At 45.9% G+C, this 23,355-nt stretch overlaps 1 protein-coding gene across 1 annotated transcript in view; it reads left to right on the forward strand.

Moving 5' to 3' along the window:
• Positions 1-23,355, forward strand: part of DSCC1 (DNA replication and sister chromatid cohesion 1) — a 41,117-nt gene that overhangs the window by 9,606 nt on the left and 8,156 nt on the right. Inside the window, exons 5-8 of the mRNA XM_040337769.1 lie at positions 16,086-16,176; positions 16,472-16,610; positions 16,711-16,763; positions 20,330-20,484. Of these exons, the coding sequence (XP_040193703.1) occupies positions 16,086-16,176; positions 16,472-16,610; positions 16,711-16,763; positions 20,330-20,484 (438 nt within the window). The remainder of the gene's footprint in view (positions 1-16,085; positions 16,177-16,471; positions 16,611-16,710; positions 16,764-20,329; positions 20,485-23,355) is intronic.

The raw sequence follows: 23,355 nt of genomic DNA on the forward strand, positions 1-23,355 counted from the left end.
TCTACTTCCTCCCCTCCCCAGTACAGCCAGCAGTCTTGGGGGAAAAAAGACAATTGAAATGTATATTTCATGTCTTTCAGAAACCCCCAGCGGACCCCAGGAGGCCTCAGCTCAGTCTCCCTCCGCTACAGGGCATAGTTCCTCTAAAAAATGTGGGAATTGTAGAGAGAAGCTCCCCAAGTCCTACACAAAACCTTTCTGCTACAAATGTATTAATATACTGGCGGGAAAGGAGGCTGCTGCCATGATGAAGAGTTTTCTCTCATCCATGCAAACAGAAATGTTAGCAACAGTCAAAGCCTTTCGGGAGGCAGCCGGGCAGTCGGCACAGACTGAGACAGAGGAACTTACCCCTAAGGAAGGCACTTCCTCTCAGGAGACCCCCTTTTCTAAGGGACCAAGTGTTTTCTTTACACCTTCACAAAATCCCCCTTTGGGGGAAGCAGATGGTGAAGAGAGTGAGGTAGCCAGTCTACCTAGGTCTAGGCACAGCTCAGGGGAGGTAGATGGAGACTCCATTAGTCAGTCTCAGGAGGACACACGTCCAAGAAAACACCTCTTTGCTGTAGAAGATCTAGAGAGTCTCCTCCAGGCTATCTACGCCACAGAGGAAATTCCTGAGACCCCTAAACCTACCTCAGCACAGGATAAAGTTTATAGGGGCCTGAGTGACGCTCAATCTAAAGTATTCCCCCTGCACAAATCCCTCAAGGAGTTAGTCCTTCAGGAGTGGAGAGACCCTGAAAGGAGAATAATCAAACAAAAAACCTGGAAAAGAAGGTTCCCCTTCTCCCAGGAAGATGAGGAAGTCTTTTTTAAGCTTCCTAGACTTGATGCGGCTTTGTCGCAAGTCACTAAATTGTCTGATCTCTCCTTTGAGGATACAGGTAACATCAGGGATGTGATGGACCGTAGAGCAGAGTCTCTCCTTAGGAAAGCCTGGGAGGCCAATGCGGCAGCACTAAGCCCAGCCTTAGCAGCAGCATGTGTAGCTAGGAATACAGATGTTTGGGTAGAGACACTCACCGACCACCTCGCCCAGAATGCGGAGGAGGTAGTTGAGTCACTTACAGTGGTGAGGAAGGCGATTGCTTACCTAGCAGATGCAGCTACGGAATCTGCAAGGGCAGCAGCCAAGACAGCAGCCCTCATTAACTCTACTAGGAGGGCAGTTTGGATCAAGGCCTGGGAAGGAGATGCTACATCCAAGGGAAAACTCTGTGGCATCCCCTTTCAAGGTTCCCTGTTGTTTGGGAAAGACCTGGATGATGTCCTGGCTAGGTCATCAGAAAAAGGTAAAAAATTCCCAGTTAAACCCAAAAAAGAAGGTTTCAAGAAAACTTTTCGAGGCCCCCAGGGGCAGGGTAGACAAAAAGCCAAAAAGGAACCTTTTAGGCGTTGGAACTTTGGCAAAGGGAACAGGAAGAACAACCTCCTTTTCCCTCCTCCAAAACCCAGCGACAAACCGTCCAAGTGACGACGTAGTCAGAGTGGGGGGTCGACTATCTCAATTCCTTCCCCTATGGGAAAAAATTTCGAACAGTCATTACATCTGCCAAATAATTCAAAAAGGCTATCGCCTAGAATTTCTGGCTACACCCCCCACCATGATCACCATTACTCACCTTCCCAGGGATACCCTGAAAAGGTCTGCCCTCTTAGAGGGCATACAGGACTTAGCCAAACAACTAGTGGTAGTACCAGTACCAAAAGCTCAGCAGTACCAGGGATTTTATTCCCATATTTTCGTAGTACGGAAACCCTCCGGGAAATACCGTCTAATAGTAAACTTGAGAAACCTGAACAAGTTTCTGGAATACAAAAAGTTTGCTATGGAAAGTATTTATTCGGTAAGAAAGAACCTCATGAAGGAGGCCTTCTTGGTGACCCTAGATCTCAAAGATGCCTATCTCCACGTGCCAATCCACGTGGATCACCAGGTATATCTGAGGTTTGCGGTCGTGGTGGAAGGAGAAACCTTCCACTGGCAGTTCAGAGCACTACCATTCGGGCTAACCTCCAGCCCAAGGATTTTTACAAAAGTCCTAGCAGAAGCGGTGGCATACCTGCACCTTCAGGGCATATCCCTTATACCTTATTTAGACGACTTGCTGATTTCAGGAAAATCAGCCGCCCAAGTCACGCTGGATGCCAACAAAGCAATGGCACTCCTAGAGAGCCTAGGGTGGATAATCAACATAGAAAAATCCTCCCTCAACCCAGAACAGGTCAAGATCTTCCTGGGATACGTAGTGGACACCAGGCAGCAGAGACTCTTCTTACCAGAAGAAAAAGTTTTAAAACTAGACTCAGCAGTCGGAAACCTTATTAAAAACCCCAAACTCTCCAGACGGAATGTTCTGAGAGTTCTAGGCCTGATGTCAGCAAGCATCCCAGCGGTGGTTTGGGCTCAGCTTCATGCAAGGGCATTACACTTCTTCTTCCTGTCCTCATGGGACAAAAGGAAAGAGTCCTTAGATCAGGATATACTACTCACCCCCCAGGTTCTGTCCTCCCTGGAGTGGTGGACATCTCCCCAAAACCTGAGGGGAGGGCGACCGTGGGCTCAGTGGAACCCAGTGAAGGTTACCACGGATGCCAGTTCCTGGGGGTGGGGCGCCCACCTGGAGGGGAAAAAAGCGTACTACAGTAGTAGCGTACCTAGGTCACCAGGGAGGGACCAGGTCCAGTCCCCTACTAGAACTTTCCAGGGAAATCCTAACCTGGGCAGAAGAAAGAGTACTCTCTATCTCAGCCATATACATAAAGGGGACGAGCAATATAGAAGCAGACTTCCTCAGCCGTCACAAGTTGAGGGAGGAGGAATGGGAACTGAACCCAGAGGTGTTTCAACACCTAGTCCAGTATTTCGGGGAACCGGAAATAGACTTGTTTGCCAACAGACTAAACAGGAAGGTAGAAAGGTATTTCTCGATTTCCTGGGAACTACAGTCGGAAGGTCTGGATGCGCTATCCCAGACCTGGCGCTTCGGGCTGGCCTATGCCTTCCCGCCGGTAGCGCTCATTCCGCGAGTTCTTCAGAAACTCAGCAGGTCTCCAGGCCAGATTCTTCTGATAGCACCATGGTGGCCAAAAAGAACTTGGTTCGCAAACCTAAGAGCCATGGCAATGGTGGAGCCTCTGAAGCTCCCGTACAGGGCAGATCTCCTCAGGCAGGGCCCAGTACTCCATCCAAAGCCGGAATTCTTCCAGCTAGCAGCCTGGTTAGTGAGCGCCAGATTCTAGAACGCAAAGGCTGCTCAGAGAGGGTCATAGATACCCTTCTCATGAGCAGAAAACCAGTAACTCAAAAGATTTACCAAAAGGTATGGAAGACCTTCTGTTCCTGGCGTAAGGAAAGACAGGTAGCTTCAACTTCTATCCCGGTTATCCTGGACTTCCTCCAGGATGGGGTAGATTTAGGATTAAAAGTTAGTACCCTTCGGGTCCAAATAACGGCTCTTTCAGTCTATCTGGATAAAAGATTGGCGAAAGAGGACCTTATAAAACGTTTTTTGTTAGCTAGAGAAAGAATTTCTCCAGTCCAAAAATATAATTGTCCGCCTTGGGACTTAACTAGGGTGTTAGAGGCGTTATCTATACACCCATTCGAACCTCTGAAAGAGGTTCCCCTTAAGTTTCTAACCTTAAAGTTGACTTTTTTGTTAGCCATTACTTCGGCCAGGAGGGTAGGGGATTTGCAGGCGCTATCCATGAAAGAGCCCTTCCTGAGGGTACAGCCAGATAGGATCACCCTCAGAGCAGACCCCCTGTACCTGCCGAAGGTGGCATCCCTATTTCATAGGACGCAAGACATAATATTGCCGTCCTTTTGTTCTGAACCAAAGAACGAAAAAGAAAAGAAATTTCATTTGTTAGACGTGAGAAGGTGTCTTCTCATTTATCTAGAGAGAACTAAAAGTTTTAGAAGATCTAACCACCTACTAGTTCTACACGCTGGGCCCAGGAAGGGACTGCAGGCATCAAAAGCCTCAGTCTCAAGATGGATTAGAGAAGCAATATCCAAAGCCTATGTATGTACCGGAGCAACAGCTCCCAAAAAGATCAAGGCTCACTCTACCAGAGCCATAGCAACTTCCTGGGCTGAGAAAGCAGGGGCCTCCTGGGAACAAATCCGCAGTGCGGCCACCTGGTCCAGCCATCATACATTCCTGAAGCACTACCGTGTGGAAATGTTGTCACAGCAAGACTTAGCCTTTGGTCGAAAGGTGCTACAAGCTGTGGTCCCACCCTGAAGGTATGCCTGTGTTTATTACTCAATTATCCTCTCGGGTGCCGTCCTGGAAGGTGGTAAGAGAAAACCAACGTTAGACCTACCGGTAACGGTATTTCTATGAACCTTCCAGGACGGCAGGCCTACTTCCCACCCTATGTGGAGGGAAAAAAGGTAAGTACCTATAAGGACTACGTCCCTTGTGAACCAGTTCAGGATTACTCTATTGCATACTGAGGAGCAAGGGGAAGGGCGGGGCCTTTTAAACTGTCATGTGATTGTGTTTCCTGCAGGAGGAGCCATCATCTCTCGGGTGCCGTCCTGGAAGGTTCATAGAAATACCGTTACCGGTAGGTCTAACGTTGGTTTTTCCATCCGTCTGGCAGATCGGGTGACAACGGACTCTGACAGGTCAGTCCCTGCACAGACCGACCTGTCATCTGCCAGCTCGATCTCCACAGAGCCCGGACACGGACCATGTGAAAGAGGCCAAAGGCATAGCATACTAGCTCATTATGAAAAGCTTACCTTAGAACAAAGCCCCTGCAGCAGTCCCAGCACACTGCTATAGCCGGCGACATGTCTCCCGGAGTTATTTCTTAGTATCGCGGGCTCTGGCGCTGTGATTGGCCAGGGCTGCGATGAAGTCACTCCTGCGCATGTGTGCGGGAGCCGCCGTTAATTGCACATCAGCTGAAGAAACGGCACGCTCTCGATGCTGATACAGGGGATATCTCCTAAACTGTGCCGGTTTAGGAGATATCCATGGTAGCTACAGGTAAGCCTTAGTATAGGCTTACCTTTTTAAGGGTTTAATTGAGAAACAAAAAAGTTTGCTTTTAGCTGGGACTAAAAAAAAAAACTTCCCTTTCGGTGGTGCTCCCCCTCATTGCAAGGATTAAATGGTCATTTTTGTCAACGGTACCATTAACCAGCACTTTATACTTGATTTATCAGCTGTTGTAGGCCAGTTCCCAAATCCTTCTTTTCAGCACTCCCATGTGGGGGTTACGGCTTTGACATCATTATGTGCAATGCAGGACCAGCAGTCTTGTCTGTAAGTAAGACACCAAGGTCCAACCCACGACCTGGATGTAAGGGAAGAGAACGTCCGCTGCCAAGGAACTAAGAATAAGTTAAGTGAACCTGCTTTATTATGGTACTCTTGGCAAAAAGTAACATTTTAACCCTTGCAGTGCGAGGGAGCCCCATTACAAGGATAGATTTTCTAATTCAGCCGTAAAGAGAATCTGTTCAAATAACACTCAACTCCAGGCAGATAAAGTTTAATGCAGATATGGATTCATTAAATAATTACATGTGTCTTTACAAAGAACTAGCATAAATAAACCTGCCTTGATATCGGCATTCTGTAATCCCTGGAAAAGCAGCAGTTTGCGGGGCATAGAGATGGGCAGCCTTGTACTGCATAGCAGAGTATTATTCATGCTGCCGGGAACATGAGGGAGTGGAATGATGTCTGTGCCGCATTGTCCTCTTGCATGGACATCCTCGGGAACCTCTTTCTTAGCACTCCTTTTGTAAGAGGTTTCTGAGAAGTCTTGAATTCCCAGAGTATCTTAAACAGATGCTAGAGTAATCTAATATGGTAAAATCATTATGTATAGCTCATTTATTTTAAGACTTGCGGGAATCGAAAATAACAACATTTTTTACTTGCCTATATGGCTGCAGCATCCATCCGATGATGATTCTGTCACCTGCCGGCTCACCACCAAGAGCTGAGTGATCAGACTGCTGTATCCAAGAAAAGGTACACATAATACTATAGGTGCAATGAATAAATAGTCCAACAATAATTAGCTGAAATATATATATAAAGTCTTTAAGTGTGATAATGGATTCCACCACCAACAAATAACAAGCGCACAGTGCTAGAGGATTCTTCAGTGGTACACCTAGGTGTCTGCAAGCAGCTCACCTCACTATTGTTGGACAAACAGCATCAGCAGACCGCAGAGTGTAAATAAGGATGATGGTTGCAGCGGTATGGTAGTCTCTTTTTTTTTTATTGCTGCAGTCCTCTCCGTAGTGGGGAAAAACCATACATGGATATATGAAGACAAGGAGAGCAATCATAGCGTACCTCAGACGGGGAACCACAGTGGGACAAATGCCAATCATACAATGTTGCACTCACTTTTTGTGGAAGGAGCTCTGATCTGATCCCCTTCTGCTTCCAGGTCCTCAGCAAGGTAAGTACTCAGCGGGTGTTATGAAGAATAAAAGGAGGGCTTACATGGCATAATCCCGTTTGGCTAACATTTATTAAAACCAGAAAGAAAATGAAAATACTCACATTTAGCAGAAAAATACGGTGCAAAGTATCCACGAGCGCCAAGCTTGTCTTCCTACCGTCAGAATGTTGGTATACCTAATGCTCCAATCCCAATGTGTATCGTCACACCAAGTGACTTCACCAGGGGATCCCCTAATGAAGTCACCTGATGATATGCGTCGGGATTGGAGCATTAGGTATACCAACATTCTGACGGAAGGAAGATGAGCTCGGCATTCGTGGAGTGTTGCCTACGCTCCTTCCACAAAAAGTGAGTGCAACATTGTGTGATTGGCATTTGTCCTACTGTGGTTCCCCGTCTGAGGTACTGCGATTGCTCTCCTTGCCTTCATATCTCCATGTATGGTTTATACCCGCTACTGAGAAGACTGCAGCAATATAAAGGAGACTACCATACCGCTGCAACCATCATCCTTATTTACACTCTGCGGTCCGTTTGTTCAACAGCAGTGAGGTGAGCTGCTTGCAGACAGAGGTGTACCACTGAAGAATCCTGGAGCACTGTGCGCTTATTTGTTGGTGGTGGGATCCATTATCACACTTAAAGACTTTATATATTTTTCAGCTATTTATTGTTGGACTATTTATTCATTGGACCCATAGTATTATGTGCACTTTTTGAAGTTTTTCTTGGATACTGTTTTTCACTTGCCTTATTGATTTCCACATATGTTTCACAGTTCTATTTGGTAGTGCCCTGATCACTTACCGCCTCATTGTTTTTACACATTTTCCCACTGGCTGTGTCTACAGTGGCATTCCTTCCACTTTCCCTGCCCCATCACAGCACAGACACCACTCCTCTCCTTTTATTTTCTCACGTTTCTTTGAATTAGATTCACAGGTGTCTTGCAGCAGTGCCCCTTAAAGTAGATTGCCAGACAGCGCGGGAGCAGCAGCAGACTGATGAGTTTATCTATGTTCACTGCCTTCTCCTCCTATCAGCACATTTCTTGTTGGAACATGTGCATGCAGAGCATCTGATTGGGTCACATGCTGCAAGTGGCTGATAATTAAAATTAAGGCACTTGGCAGAAAGATACTATCCTCCCCCAGCGATGCTACGCCTTCGCACTCCCAGTGCCTACATATTTACCCATTATTCTAGATTGTAAGCTCTAACTAGCAGGGCCCTCTGATCCCTCCTGTATTGTATTGTAACTGTACTGTCTGCCCCCATGTTGTAAAGCGCTGTGCAAACTGGCGCGTTATGAATCCTGTATAATAATAATAATCTTCTTTTGGGTTTGGGATCTTCCTCCATCTTAATTGGCCATGTCTGGGAAGACGTCGCTCCCAGCTGTTGCTGAAATTGTACAAGCAAGTAGTTCTATTTCTTTATTGTACATAATGGGACACAGAGCAGCCTTGGTGATCCTTACATCAGAGCTATGTGTCACCTGCAGGGGATTGGACACTGGCAACAAAGACCGGAAGTCCTATTCCAGACATAACCGCTCCCATGCAGTGATTGAAGGTGATGGTCACTACTGTGCAGGTCTCTGCTCTATTTTTGCCAGATTCTCTGTGGTTCTAATAGGGATCAGGGGACTGGTTATCTGGATCCATTCCTACAGCCAGTACAAGATATTAACTCTGCAGGGTGCCCAAACCTTTGCAGGCGCCATTTCTTTATCGTACATCACGGGACACAGAGCAGCATAGCCATTACATATGGGTTATATAGTGTACCTTCAGGTGATGGACACTGGCACTCTCCGACAGGAAGTTCCCTCCCTATATAACCCCCACCCATAGTGGGAGTACCTCAGTTTTTTCGCCAGTGTCTTAGGTGTTGGTGCACGTTGAAGGTTGTGCCTGCAGTTTGTCCTTGGGACCAGGGCCAGCCGACCGGATCCGTCCAAGGTGCTTCATAGCCAAAGTGGACGGTACCCGGGCCCCAATTCGTGGATGGGGTTTTGCCTATAATGCCTCTCCTTGGAGGGCTGGACTCTGGGTTCCAGGACTGGGTTTTTTAACCTATGAATACCTGCTGCCAGTAGTGCTGTATAGGTCCAGGTGTGTGGTGTTCCTGACTTGGACCCCGGTCCCTGAAGGTCTATGACCATACCCACGGTGAAGGGGGAAGATTGGGCCTCTTGCATGAGCAATACCCTGCGGCGTGGAAAGGTAAGCGGGGGGCCTACGGAACTTGGTTTGTCAGTGGGCTCCCCACAGGGGACTCTGGGGAAAAGCCTTTTTTATGCCTCTGTGCATGGGCTAAAAGAGAAACCACAAAGTCTGCATGACTGGATGGCTCAAACACCCAGGTATACTGTTCCTCTGGCTGGGCTAATAGACTGCTGCTGCTGCTACAAGGTGTTTGGCTCCATGAAATGTAAAGGGAGCATGTCAGGTTTAAATTACTTACTTCCTGATGTCTGTGTGTCTCCAGCAGCTCCCGGGCTCCTCTCCCCACATGGATCCTGCTTCCTGAGAGCGGCGTCGGGAGCGCGCGCGCGCGCGTGCGCGCGCACTGTTATAGGCGCCGACGCTGCGTGGAGGGGCGGGGGACGCCCAGGGAGTTCCCTCCCCTCTGTACATCAGAGGGAAAAACTGTATTTAGCCTGTCAGTTTGCTGAAGGCTGTGAAGGGACACGGAGCAGCGATGCTGAGCTGAGCAGGATAGGTTTGCCTATGTTATGCTGACACAGTGACACCTAGTGGCCGTTTTTTTGTACACACCTTACTAAAGAGCTGTTTAAGCTCATATTTTCTCTGAAAAGCCGGTGTACTAAGTAGCAGTCAGAGTACTTAGTATTTGGTACTCTCTTAGCCCAGCATTAAGGGAAGCAATATTAGGATATGATTAAGCCCTTGGGGCTCAATATTGCTATCTCTTGTTAGGTTTTGGGAAGTTTAGTTTCTGTCTAACATTACCCTAGCCTAAATTTTTTTCCTCATTTATTTAAATGTGTGTTTTTCTCCAGCTATTACAGTTAGTTGTATATTAGCGGAGTATCTCAGATTTGTTATTATGGCTCCTAAGGGTGCAGGGAACGCTAAAAATGCTAAAGGTGTTAAAAAGCCGAAGGGTTCCCCATCGGGCTCGGAGGATATTTCCCAGAATCCACCTGCCCCTACCTCCCCGGAGGATCCGGAGGTTGCTGCCCTGGGTGAGCCATCGGGGTTGCTAGGTGCTATGGCGGGCCCTATTCAACCAACTCCTTCCTATGTCACAGAAGAGATGTTGGCCTCCACCTTGGGTGGATTTGAAAAGAGGATGGCCGCTCTTATTACGGCCTCTTTATCCGGGAAGAAGCGGGCTAGGTCCCCGTCTCCCAGGTTTGAATCTCCTGAGGAAGATGTCCTTTCCACTGAGGAATTGGAAGATACAGGAGACCAGGCTGAGGATCATCTGGACCATTTGGGTTCTGAAGATTCTACTATAGAAGAACCTTTTTCAGCTTCTCACACAGAAAAATTGTGGGTTCAGTCCTTAACGGATATGGTGCGGTCAGCTTTTAAAATGCCTTTGCCTCAGCCTCTGGCCTCCGCTGTGTCCTCATTGGGCTCCCTAAAAGCGCCCCAAGCCAACCTGGTGTTCCCGGTCCATCCTTTGTTAAAGGACCTGATTTTTCAGGACTGGGTTAAGCCAGACAGGATTTTTTTGCCTCCTAAAAGGTTCGCAGTTATGTACCCTTTAGAGGAGGAGTTTTCAAAAAAATGGGCTGTCCCCACTGTTGACGCAGCCATATCATGTGTCAATAAAGCTTTAACATGTCCAGTGGACAATATTCACATGTTCAAAGATCCTGTGGATAAAAGGCTTGAGACCTTACTAAAGGCATCCTTTTCCACAGCGGGGGCAGTGGTCCAGCCAGCTGTAGCTGCCATTGGCGTCTGCCAGGCTTTAAAAGACCAGGCCAAGCAGGCCCTAAAGGACCTCCCGGCTCAACAGGCTCAGGACTTAGCCGATCTACCTAGAGCCTTATGTTTCGCGGTAGACGCTATCAAGGATTCAATCCAACAGGCGTCCCGCCTATCCCTGTATTTGGTCCACATGAGAAGATTACTTTGGTTAAAGAACTGGTCTGCAGAAACCCCCTGCAAAAAACTCCTTACAGGATTCTCCTTTCAAGGAGAGAGATTGTTTGGAGAAGATCTTGACAAATATATTCAAAAGATCTCTAGTGGTAAGAGCACCCTTTTGCCGGTTAAGAAAAGGTTCCGAGGTCCCTCTTTTAAGCGCCCAACCTCTCCAGTTCCAGGGCCCTCATTCTCTAGGCAGTATCGACGGCCTCCTGGACGCGCAGCTGCAAACAGGCCCCAGGGGCAAGCTGCAGGGAACAAGAGACCGTGGAACCGTAAGCCGGTTAAGGCTGCCCCTAAGGCAGCCTTGTGAAGGGGCGCCCCCACTCTCTCGAGTGGGGGGAAGACTCCGGTTGTTCTCGGAGTTGTGGGGGGCCCAAGTTACCGACCAATGGGTTCTGTCCTCAGTAACTCAGGGGTACAAGCTGGAGTTTCGGGAGTTCCCCCCTCCTCACTTTCAAATGTCAAGACTTCCAGGCGACCCTCAGAGACAGGCATCGCTTCTGTCCGCCCTAGAGCGACTCCTATCTCAAGGAGTGATTATGGAAGTACCAGCAGGGGAGCAAGGACAAGGGTTTTACTCAAACCTCTTCGTTGTCCCGAAGCCAAACGGCGACGTCAGGCCTATTCTGGACCTAAAGTTATTAAACCGCTTTTTAAGAGTCCGGTCTTTTCGAATGGAGTCCATTCGTTCGGTGGTGGCCGCCCTCCAAGGAAAGGAGTTCTTGGCCTCCATCGATATAAAGGACGCATACCTGCACGTTCCGATTTTCCCAGGCCATTACAGGTATCTGCGTTTTGCCCTAAACTATCGGCATTATCAGTTCGTGGCTCTTCCGTTCGGACTAGCCACGGCCCCTCGGGTTTTTACGAAGATCCTGGCCCCCGTATTAGCCATCCTAAGGGAACAGGGCATTCTGATCATGGCCTACCTAGACGATCTTCTGGTAGTCGACCACTCAGCGGCCGGTCTAAATCGGGCAGTGTTGCTAGCAGTAAACTGCCTAGAGTCCCTGGGTTGGGTTCTAAACCGGGACAAATCGGCTTTACAGCCCACAAGAAGGTTGGAGTATCTAGGTCTGATTTTAGATACAAGACAACAACGGATCTTCCTGCCCCAGTCCAGAGTGGACTCGATAAGGGAGTTAATCCACATAGTCCTAAGCAGCACAAGGCCATCTATACGCCTCTGCATGCGCCTGTTGGGAAAGCTAGTGGCCACCTTCGAGGCAGTGCCCTATGCCCAGATCCATTCTCGGAGGCTACAGAGAGCAATTCTCGCGGCCTGGGACAAAAGACTCCAGGCCTTGGATCTTCCCATTTCCCTTCCCTATGCGGTAAGGCAGAGCCTGTGTTGGTGGCTAGTCACAAAAAATCTTCTGAAAGGAAGATCGTTCAATCCCCCCTCATGGAGGATAGTAACCACGGACGCCAGCCTATCAGGTTGGGGTGCAGTCCTAGACGATTTAACCCTACAGGGGAAATGGTCAAGGGCAGAATCAGCCCTACCCATAAATGTCTTAGAGATCCGAGCAGCTCGGTTGGCTCTTTTGGGCTGGACGGAGGTTCTGCAGGGCTCCCCAGTAAGGGTACAATCCAACAATGCCACTGCCGTAGCTTATATAAACCACCAGGGTGGCACCAGGAGTCAGGCAGCCCAAAGGGAGGTAGATCGGATCTTTTCATGGGCAGAAGCCCATGTCCCCTGCATCTCAGCTATCTTTATCCCCGGGGTGGACAATTGGCAAGCGGACTTCCTCAGCCGCCAACAGATGTCCCCAGGGGAGTGGTCCCTCCATCCCGAAGTGTTCCAGGTCATTTGCCGGAAGTGGGGTACTCCGGAGGTGGACATTATGGCGTCCAGATTCAATGCCAAAGTAGCAAACTTTGTCTCTCGAACGAGGGATCCATTGGCCTGCGGGACAGATGCCTTGGTGTGTCCTTGGCATCAGTTTGCGCTGATCTATGCCTTCCCTCCAATACGGATGCTACCCCGTCTTCTTCACAGAATTCAAAGGGAACGCAAGCCAGCGATTCTAGTGGCCCCAGCGTGGCCCCGAAGACCTTGGTACTCCTTGATAAAAAGGATGACCATAGAGGAGCCTTGGGTCCTCCCTCTACGTCCGGACCTCCTCTCACAAGGGCCATTCTACCACCCTGCCTTACAGGCCCTAAATTTAACGGCCTGGCGGCTGAGTCCCTGATTCTCAGAAACAGAGGCCTTTCAGGGCAGGTCGTTTCTACCCTTATAAACGCAAGAAAACCAGTTTCCAGGTTAATATACTATAGGGTGTGGAAGGCCTATATTACCTGGTGTGAAACCAGGAAATGGGATCCCCGCAAATATACTATTGGGAGAATCCTGGAGTTTTTACAGTTGGGAGTGGAAAAAGGTTTGGCGGTCGGCACAATCAAGGGGCAGGTGTCTGCCTTGTCGGTCTTCTTCCAGAGATCGTTGGCTGCCCATTCCTTAATGAAATCCTTTTTACAAGGTGTTATTCGGGTGAATCCCCCGATTAAAGCTCCCCTGTATCCTTGGGATCTAAATTTGGTTCTATCGGCCTTGCAAAGGCAGCCCTTTGAGCCCTTGTCCGTGATTCCTTTGGTCCTTTTGACTAGGAAACTAGTGTTTCTGGTGGCCATGGCATCCGCCAGAAGGGTGTCGGAGTTGGCAGCCTTGTCATGTAAGGCACCTTATTTATTATTGCATAAGGACAGGGTCGTTTTGCGGCCGCTTCCGTCCTTCCTGCCTAAGGTGGTATCAAATTTTCACCTTAATCAAGATGTGATTCTTCCATCATTTTTTCCAAAGCCTTCTTCTAAGGAAGAGAGGTTACTACATTCCTTGGATGTAGTTAGAGCTGTAAAGATTTACTTGGAAGCTACAGCCCAGATTCGTAAGACGGACGTCTTATTCATTCTGCCGGAAGGGCCCAAGAAGGGCCAGGCAGCGTCTAAGGCCACTATTGCTAAGTGGATTAGGCAGACGATTATTCAGGCCTATGGCCTGAAGGGGAAGAGTCCACCCTTATCGGTTAAGGCTCATTCCACTAGAGCTATAAGTGCCTCTTGGGCAGCGTATCACCAGGTCCCTATGGCTCAGGTCTGCAGGGCAGCAACCTGGTCATCTGTCCACACATTTGCAAAATTTTATCAAATGGACGTTAGGAGGAACGCTGATTCAGCCTTTGGGCAGGCGGTACTGCGGGCCGCAGTTTAATCTCCTCTTGTCCGGTGGCACCTCTTGTTTGTTTTTTTCTGGTTGTCTCCCTCCCCTCATGGAGCATTGCTTGGGGACATCCCATATGTAATGGCTATGCTGCTCTGTGTCCCGTGATGTACGATAAAGAAAAAGGGATTTTTATTAACAGCTTACCTGTAAAATCCTTTTCTTGTAGTACATCACGGGACACAGAGCTCCCACCCCTCTTATGGGGAATTTTGGGATGCATATTGCTTGCTACAAAACTGAGGTACTCCCACTATGGGTGGGGGTTATATAGGGAGGGAACTTCCTGTCGGAGAGTGCCAGTGTCCATCACCTGAAGGTACACTATATAACCCATATGTAATGGCTATGCTGCTCTGTGTCCCGTGATGTACTACAAGAAAAGGATTTTACAGGTAAGCTGTTAATAAAAATCCCTTTTTTTTTGGTTTTCTGTAATTTTGACATATTGTAAGAATGTCTAATCTGTAATTTGATGCCTTTTGGAGATTTTTCCATCTTTCCTTGTCTTCGTTATGAACATTATTACAATTTTTTACCTGGGGGGGGGGGCCCAAACTTTCGATTCCCCACTGTATTGCCTAGGCCATCGTTCTTGCCTAAGGTGATTTTGACATTTCATCTCAACCAGGATATTGTGTTGCTTTCCTTTTTATCCAAAGTCACAGCTGGTTTGATACAAGTTCCCTCTTTGTCATCCTTGAGGTCCCAAAGAAGGGTCATGTGGCTTTCAAGTCTTCAATTTCCCAGGGTACGGTTTAAAGGGAAGAGATTTTTCAGCCGACGGCTCATTCTACCAGGAGTGTTGGGGCTTTCTGGGCTTTTCATCATTGGTCTCTGTATCTCATGTTTTGTAAGGCTGCTACCTGGTCTTTGATTCACACTTTTACCAAATTTTACCAAGTGGATGTTGAAGCTGCTAAGGATGTGAGAGTTTTATCTAGTTTGTTCTAGTTGTGTTTTAGTTTGGGGCCTATTGGCTTGTTGCCCTACCCTTTGGGACATCCCTGATGTAAGGATTACTAGGCCTGCTCTGTGTTGCCGTGATGTACAATGAAGAAAATAGAATTTTTGTCTTGCCTGTAAAAAATCTATTTCTTGGAGTACAGGACACAGACCCATCACCTCTGTATTTATTGAATCATGACTTGCTAAAAAAACTGGCCTTTCCCACATGGGAGGGTTATGCCAGGGAAAGGACTTATCTTTTTTCCTTGCCGGTGTCCATTCACCTGTAGGTGGCACATAACCCTGATTACCAAGGCTGCTCTGTGTCCTGTGATGTACTCCAAGAAATGGCTTTTTGTCTTACCGGTAAAATCTAATTATTGCAGACTGAACATGGTGTGTCTTATTCTAAGATGAGATGGATCATAATACTTTTTTGTCGTATTCATACAATATTTATCGAGGTACTCTTTACAACCATAATAAAAAAAGAGAAAAATCTCAGATACAGATACATACTAACACATGCCCACATATCTGTTCTTAAATATAATATATATATATATATATATATATATATATATATATATATATATATATATATATATATATATATATTTTAAAGCCTGCTTGTGTATTAATGAAAACACAGCTGCGTTTGTCTTGTCTTCTATCGGCCTAGAGTTGAAATGTAAAATTTATTTTTTCAGAATAAATGAAAAGGTGAACAAACACCCTCCGTGAGTGATGAGCTGTCGGTGCACTTGGGGATTTGAAACCCCTGCTCTCCTTCTTCTTTCGGGCTTCCGGGTCAGATCTGACTAGTCAACGCTGGCACAGGGAATTGCTCTGATCTATCCCAGAAGCCCTGCAAGAAGAGCGGGGATTTCTAATCTCTGGATAGCTACACTGGCTGTGTGGACACTGACCGCTCACCACACACAAAAGTAAGTACAATGGGGAAAAGTGTAGGATGTTGGCTCATCCATTTTGTTTCTGAACCGGTAAATAAACCTTTTTTAAGCTTTAAGCTGTGTTACAGTGCATGTCTGGAGCTGCAGATCACAGGTGCAGAATCTGCTGCAGTGGGTAACATGAGGGTGGGTGACGCTGATCATTTTGTAGCCTGAATAAATTGCTGTCAGAATTGAATTGGTTTGGAAATGAGTAGCAGAATCATTGGAATTTGTGAAACGTGGATCTAGCTGCTTACTGATTTTGTTTTGTTTTTTCAAAACCGAGAATGCTTGGCAAAAAATATGAATGTCCGTACAAAACTGTTTGGGTTGGTTTCCAACTATGTTTGTCCTTTTTGGTTTCAGTACACAACAGAGGGTCTACTAAGCCAGATTCAAGCAAGCTCTCTAGAATTGATGAACCACCTGAAAGTTATACACGCCTGCCAAATAAGCGGTAATGTTATGTGTCTTTATTATATATAACCATCAAACCTAAAAAAAACTCCTGTTACACATTATTTCTGAAAGATTCTCTGATTTAAATAATTTTAAACAAAACTAGTGTAGTATCCGTCAGATGCTAAATTTTATTTTTTGCATCAAGAGGTCACGATTTCAGAGGTGACTGTGACACTTTAGATATAAGCATGTATAGTAAATTATTTCTGCACACAATGATTCTCTTGTTCATAGTGAGTTATACAATTTGAAGGCATAATTTCTGTTTTTTTGTATTTGCGGTATTTCAGGATTCTGGAGGCTTCTGGACTTTGACTATGAAATGAAGCTCCTCAGTCACATTACTCAGTTAATGGATTCAGAGTCATGGTCATTCAGCCGCATACCACTAAAAGTGTCCCTTCAGGAACTAAGGCCTCTAGAGCCAGAGTGAGAGCATATTAATGCATATGGATACTGTACTTTTTTTTTTTTTTTTTTTTGTAAGAGTTGCTTCCAAAGTATTTATTGTCTATAAATTTATTTTTAGAGCGATGATACAGCATTGTCTTGAGTGTTATGGAAAACGGTTTGTTGAAGAAGGTATGTGCATATTCCCCTTCATTTATTTAATATTTGTAAGCCATTACTAATATTATGACCTTCCCTGTTCATTAACTAACCTAATTCTTTAACAGCAAAGCTCTGCATATCAGTCAGTAGGAAGAGAGTGGTATTCGGTCATATGGATGTTATCACATGGGTACAAAATATAAATTCTACTGCATCTATAATTCACCTGAAGTAATACATTTATGTCAAAATAAGCAAATTACATTATACAGAGCTAAAGTACCCCTTTGCCATTTTTAAAAAGAGAAATAATGGCTCTCATTTGATCTAAAGCAAAGATCAAGTGGTTTGACCATAAGGCCCTTTGTGGGTGTTTTTCCTCATTAGAGACTGTTAATTGGCTAGTGCTTGCAATAGGATAATAAGATCAGCATGGTACAACATTGTGCAGTGCTCTTAAACTGGTATCCGAACCTGTTTTTGCAAACTGTAAGGATTAATGTAATGTACATCACATATGTAGTTCGTCCAGAGAGTGGAGAGTTAATGCGGAGTTCCGGCCACAATTTCACTTTTTAAATATAAATACCCCTGTAATACACAAGCTTAATGCATTCTAGTAAAGTTAGTCTGTAAACTAAGGTCCGTTTTGTTAGGTTGTTACAGCATTTAGACACTTTATAAAATAGAAATTGACTGGGGCCATCTTAAGTGTGGGCATCATGAAGCCAGACTGTATGACTTCCTGGATTTCAGCCTTGCAGACCTCGCACATGCTCAGTGCTGCACAAGCAGTGTCAGATCAGGTTTCAGCACCTGTGCTGTCAAAGTCACATGATTCTTTGAGACTGGGGAGTGCACAGACTCCTGGAAAGTTACACCCACTACATTCCCAGGAGTCTGTGCTGTGTAGGTTTGGAAGCATTAAGCACCTAGGTGCAGGAAGTGGGAAGATTAACTATTCTGCCTAGCAACAACACTTTAAAGGCATCTAAAAAAATTTTTTTTTCGTAAAGGACTAATGACATTTTTTTAAAACTACTGATGTAATGTTATATTTATGGGTGGAACTCCACTTTAAGAACAAGTTCATGGCTGCAGTAACAGCCATAAACATGTGCTTTTTTTTTTTTCTTAAGCCGGCTGTAAACTAAAACGGATTCAGGAGCCTGTATAGCCATCCGATTGTTTTTACAGTGCGGAAGATGAAGTCTAATTGGACCCCCAATGTCTCCCAGTAGCTGTACATACCCAATGCTATCACATGGGGGTTTGTTAATCCCCTTGTGATAGCAATAAGGTTTTGGAGTTTTTTTTCATGAGGTCCGCAGGATAACAAGCTGCATCGCGTCAATCGTTGTGGCGTGTCAATCTGACACACCGCAACTCCGATCTAGGTAAATAGTCTCCGACGGAGACTCTTTACCACGTGGTCAGCTGTGTCCAATCACGATGTAAACGGGAAGAGCCATTAATCGGCTTTTCCACACTTGCGTCTGACAGGCGCGAGTAGAGGAGAGCCGATCGGCTGCTCTCCTGAAGGGGGGGGGGTCTGTGCTGATTGTTTATCTGTAGATGCCAGCCCAGGACCACCAGGGATGCCATCAGAGATTCTCGCAAAAGGTATGCCAACCTGGATCACCAGGGAGATGGCAATCGGTGCCCATTAGCAATGCCTAGAAGTGCCATCTATCAGTGCTACCCATAAGTACCCATCAGTGCCACCTCATCGGTGCCGCCTTATCAGTAGCCCATCAGTTGAGGAGAAAACATACTTATTTACCAAATTTTATAACAAACAAAAACATATTTTTTTTTTAAATGTTTCAGTCTTTTTTTATTTAGCAAAAAATAAAAACCGCAGAGGTGATCAAATACCGCCAAAAGACAGCTCTATTTGTGTAAACAAAATTATAAAAAGTTTGGTTACGGTGTAGCATGACCGCTCAATTGTCATTTAAACAGAGATAGTGCTAAAAGCTGAAAATTGTCTTGGGCAGGAACGGGGGTAAGTGCAAGTAATTTTATGCACTAAAGCAGAATAGGTTAATAATATTCTAAAAAACTATATATTTTCTGATAAACTGTAAATCTTCTTTTTTTTTCCCCAAATTCCCATACTCCATAGTTTTACTTGTGGACCAAACAGCCAGAAAAGACACTGCAGGTTCCACTCCACGGCCTGCGTTTTTTATTTCACATACTTTATTTGTATTTTCTGTGTTTTTCATGCAGACCCTGCTGCCTAGGAATTAACTGTTACAGGGTTAAGTATGACCAATTGTAAAAATGTCAGGGGTTTCGTATGTGTGTAGATTGTATGTATGTATGTATATGTGTGTGTGTGTGTGTGTGTGTGTGTGATATAATTATAAACTAAAGAAAAAACTATTGGGCTGCTTTCACACTGAGGTCCTTTGCAGGCGCTATAAAGCTAAAAATAGTGCCTGCAACGTGTCTTGAAAGTGCCTCTCCTCTCATGCCAATGTGAAGGCCCTCAAGGTTTCACACTGGAGAGGTTCGCTGGCAGGACGGTAAAAAAAAGTCCTGCTAGACTCATCTTTGCAGCGGTGTATAACCAAATCAAAACAAGTGCCACTTTGCGGGCAGTTTTAACAATTTTTCGGGCGCTAGCAGGGGTTAAAAGCGACCCTCTAGTGGCTTTAAACCTCTGCAAAAACTATGATAAAGCGCCGCTATTTTTTTTCATTATTATTATTTTGATGCCTCAGTGTGAAAGCAGCCTTGCTCTTACCAACTTCAATACAGGACACTTTCTGCCCAGGCCAATTTTCAGCTATAAGTACAGTCACACTTTGATAATTGCGTAGTCCTTCAATGATGTACCCAAAAACAATATTTTTTTTTTTTTTTTTTTTGACAGATATAGCTTTCTTTTAGTGGTATTTAATCCCACTGGGTTTTTTTATTTCTTGCTAGACAAATGAAAAAAGTCCAAAAATTCTAAGTTTTTCATTTGTTTCTGTTACAAAATTTTGTAAATAAGTTATTTTTCTCCTTCACTGATGTGCGCTAATGAGCTGGCACTGATGGGCACTGGCAGGCATTGCTGATGCGGCTGCACTGATGATCATTGCACTGATTATTAGCATGCCTGACACCCGCTGTGATTGTACATGGCGGGAGCCTGACAACGATTCAGTTGGGACCTGCTGATCTACTGTGCACAATCGCAGCCTGTGTACAATCGCAGCCCAGAGCTCTGTCTTGATCAACACAGAGCTCTGTACAGAAGGAGCAAGCGGGCACAGTATTGCATGACTCGACAGTTAAAGTAGCAAAGTGCTTAATGGCCTGGCCATGAGGGGGTTAAACTCTTACTTGGCGAGTGATTAATCAACTACTTGGCCCACAGGGTGACAACATTGCAGTGCTTTTAATGCTGAAGGGAATTAACCTAACCACTGGAAACTTTAAAACATGGTTAGAGCACATTGTCGAACCAATAAACACTGTTTTTACAGTTGATTTTTTCTTTACTGTGATCGTAGTTCTATTTTAAGAAGATCCAGGTTTAAAAAAAAAAAACTTTTTGTAAAACTTTTTAGCATATATTTTAATTTGTATTTTGCAAGGTGAAGTCTTCTATGCATTAGATGAAGACAAAATTTGCAGAGCGACTGCCCAGATGCTTTTGCAGAATGCAGTGAAGTTTAATCTCTCAGAGTTTCAAGATGTGTGGCAGCAAAGTGTTCCTGAAGGGATGACGACTAGGCTAGACCAGCTGAAGGTATGTTTTTGATATACTCACTTCATATCGACCTATAGGTTCAATTTCCACAGGGTAACTATGAAAAAAACATGCCTTTCTTAAAATAAGTCTCCCGGCAAGGGTTAAAAACGGCTCTGGCTTCAAAGCTCACCTCTCCAATTTGGTTTCCCTACAGAAGAGGAAAGGGGTGGGTGATGTGTATATGGCAGGGATGAACACAGGTGGCTTCCGACACTAATCTAAAAATGCCTGGGCTATCCTGTCAAGAAACTATCAAAGCCAATATCTAATTCACAGGTGGCATAGGCATTCCCCGGTTTGGCTCTCAGATTTGACAGCTTCCTGGAAGGATAGTGCAGGTGGCTTCAAATCTCTCATGCCTGAAGCTGCCGGAACTTGATCCCTGTGTTTTTGATCCTCGGTTGGTAAGGCAGGGACATAAGTGTTACTCCCCCACTTGTAGAGTGATGCAGGGAAACCACATGCCTAAAGACAATGCACTTATCCCTGCCAGGACCCTTTCTCCCATCCACCCCAGGCTATTGTATGTGAGATCATATGGGAGATGTGGCTGTTGACTTTGATAGTTTCTTGGCAGGATAGCTCAGGAAGCTTTAAATTAGTGTCCAAAGCCACCTGAGCTCACTCCTGCCATCTACTTGTCACCTACCTATTCCTCTTCTGTAGGGAAACCAAGTTGGAGAGGTGAGCTTTGAATACAGAGTGTTTTTAAGGATGGATGCGAAAGGATGCGTTGAGAATCGATTCACCAGAAGAATGTAAAATGTGCTGACCCCCTATACACTGCCCTACATACTACTGACCCCTGTACACTGCCCTGCATATTACACTGGCCATAACTCGGAACAGACAGTCGGACCAGAATTGAGGCCAGGCCTGAAATTAGTTGAGCAAATCCTGCCTTCATGATGGACTCCTGCATCAGCTTTGAGGTGCCCAATTGTGAATGAAAGTGATTGCTGAATTTTCCAACGAAGCTAACTTTCTTTTTTTTTTTGTACATCACGGGACACAGAGCTGCATAGTAATTATTACTATGTGGGTTATAGGCCTACCTTTAGGTGATGGACACTGGCACACCCAAGACAGGAAGTCCCCCTCCCCTATATAACCTCTCCCAGACCGGGATTACTTTTGTTTTTTCGCCAGTGTCTAAGGTGTTGGTCACGGTTAAAGAAGTAGTTTGAATAGCTCCGCTGTAAGGTCCTCCGTGATCAAGCAAGCTATGCAACTGGATGCATCCAAAGTGCCATTGAGGCCAAAGTGGGTGGCACCTAAGCCTTGGAGGAGAAGAGCGAGGGTTTTTTCTGTAATGCTTTTGTTAGGATTGCTGGACCCAGGAAACCAGTATTTTGGTTATGCACCAGATGCCAACGTTTTTCCTGGCCGAGTGCAATACAGGTCGAGGGGAGTGGAAATCTTAAGAGGACCCGGTCCCTGAAGGTCTTTGACATAGCCTGCCGTGATGGGTGAAGATTGGATTTGACTGGTTTTTATCAGCAGAATACTGTGGCGGGAGAGGCAGATTAGGATTCCTAAGGAACTATGAAGTTCACTTGGATTTCTTCTTTTAAGTAATGTCATACCTGTTTTCCACCACTAGGGGGTAGCCAAGTATCATACCTGTTCCATACCTTCAGTGTGTTGCTGAGTTCAGCAGGCTTCCTCCAGGGTGCAGTCCAGCCATGTATGCTTAGGAGGGGATTGGTGGTGGAACAGCAGTATGTAGATGCGGTCAGGACTATAGTTTAGCAGTGGATGCATTGTTTTTTGTAGTACCTCTGCTTTTGTGCTTGGTACTATGCGTTCTAGGATTTCGAGGACAAAGGATGCTAAAACGGGGACAAATTCCTCTAAGAGGGCTCCAAAGGCTTCTCCATCAGGCTCAAGAGGATCCTGGCCATGCCTCCACAGTGCCGTCCTCCCCAGATAGACCAGAGCTGGCTGACCAGGGTGAGTCATTGGAGCTGTCAGGTGCTGCAGCTGCCTCCGACACCCCCCCCCCCAGCCCCTGCCTATGTCACTGAGGAAGTTCTGTCCTCAGCCCTCATAGGCTTGGAAGAATGGTTGGCATCTTTAATCTCCTCTTCTTTTCCAGGGTGGAAAGAAGCGCAGTAGGTCCCCCTCCCCGCTCTGAGTCCTCAGGCCACAGAGCAACAATAGGCAGGGGAGGATGTGTTACCCTCAGGGGAAAAGGAAGAGGGTCAGACGGATGATTTAACCATTGAAGAACCCTTTTTCAGCCTCGCAATCTGAAAAATTGCTAGTGCAGTCTCTTGCCGAGATGGTTCGTTCAGAATTTAAGTTGCGCTTAACAAAGCCAGCTGGGAAGCGTGTTTCTTCCTTGGGTTCTTTGAAAGACCCATAAACTATGTATACCTTTCTAGTTCATCCTTTGTCGCAACAGCTTGTATATCAGGATTGGGATCATCCAGATAAACATTTTCTTCCTCCTAAGAAATTTTCTGCACTGTATCCCATGGAAGAGAAATTCACCAGGAAGTGGAGCGTGCCAGCAGTCGACGCTGCCCTCTCCTATGTAAATAAGTCTAACTTGTCCAGTGGATGATGTTCAGGGATCCAACAGATAAGAGACTGGAATCTTTACTAAAATCCTCTTTCTCAATGACAGGTGCTGTAGCGCAGCCTGCAATCGCAGAGATGGGCATTTGTCAATCCCTGAAAGATCAAATGAAGCAGGTACTCTGGATTGTTCCTGCTCAGAAAGCCTGAGACTTGGCCGACCTGCCAAGGGCATTATGTTTTGCAGTTGACGCTATTAAGGACTCTATTCATCAGACCTCGCGCCTTGCACTCCTGTTGGTGCATATGCGTAGAATCCTGTGGTTGAAAAATTGGTCAGCTGAG

The sequence above is a fragment of the Rana temporaria genome, chromosome 2, assembly GCF_905171775.1.
Source record: "Rana temporaria chromosome 2, aRanTem1.1, whole genome shotgun sequence".
NCBI classification, from domain to species: Eukaryota; Metazoa; Chordata; class Amphibia; order Anura; family Ranidae; genus Rana; species Rana temporaria.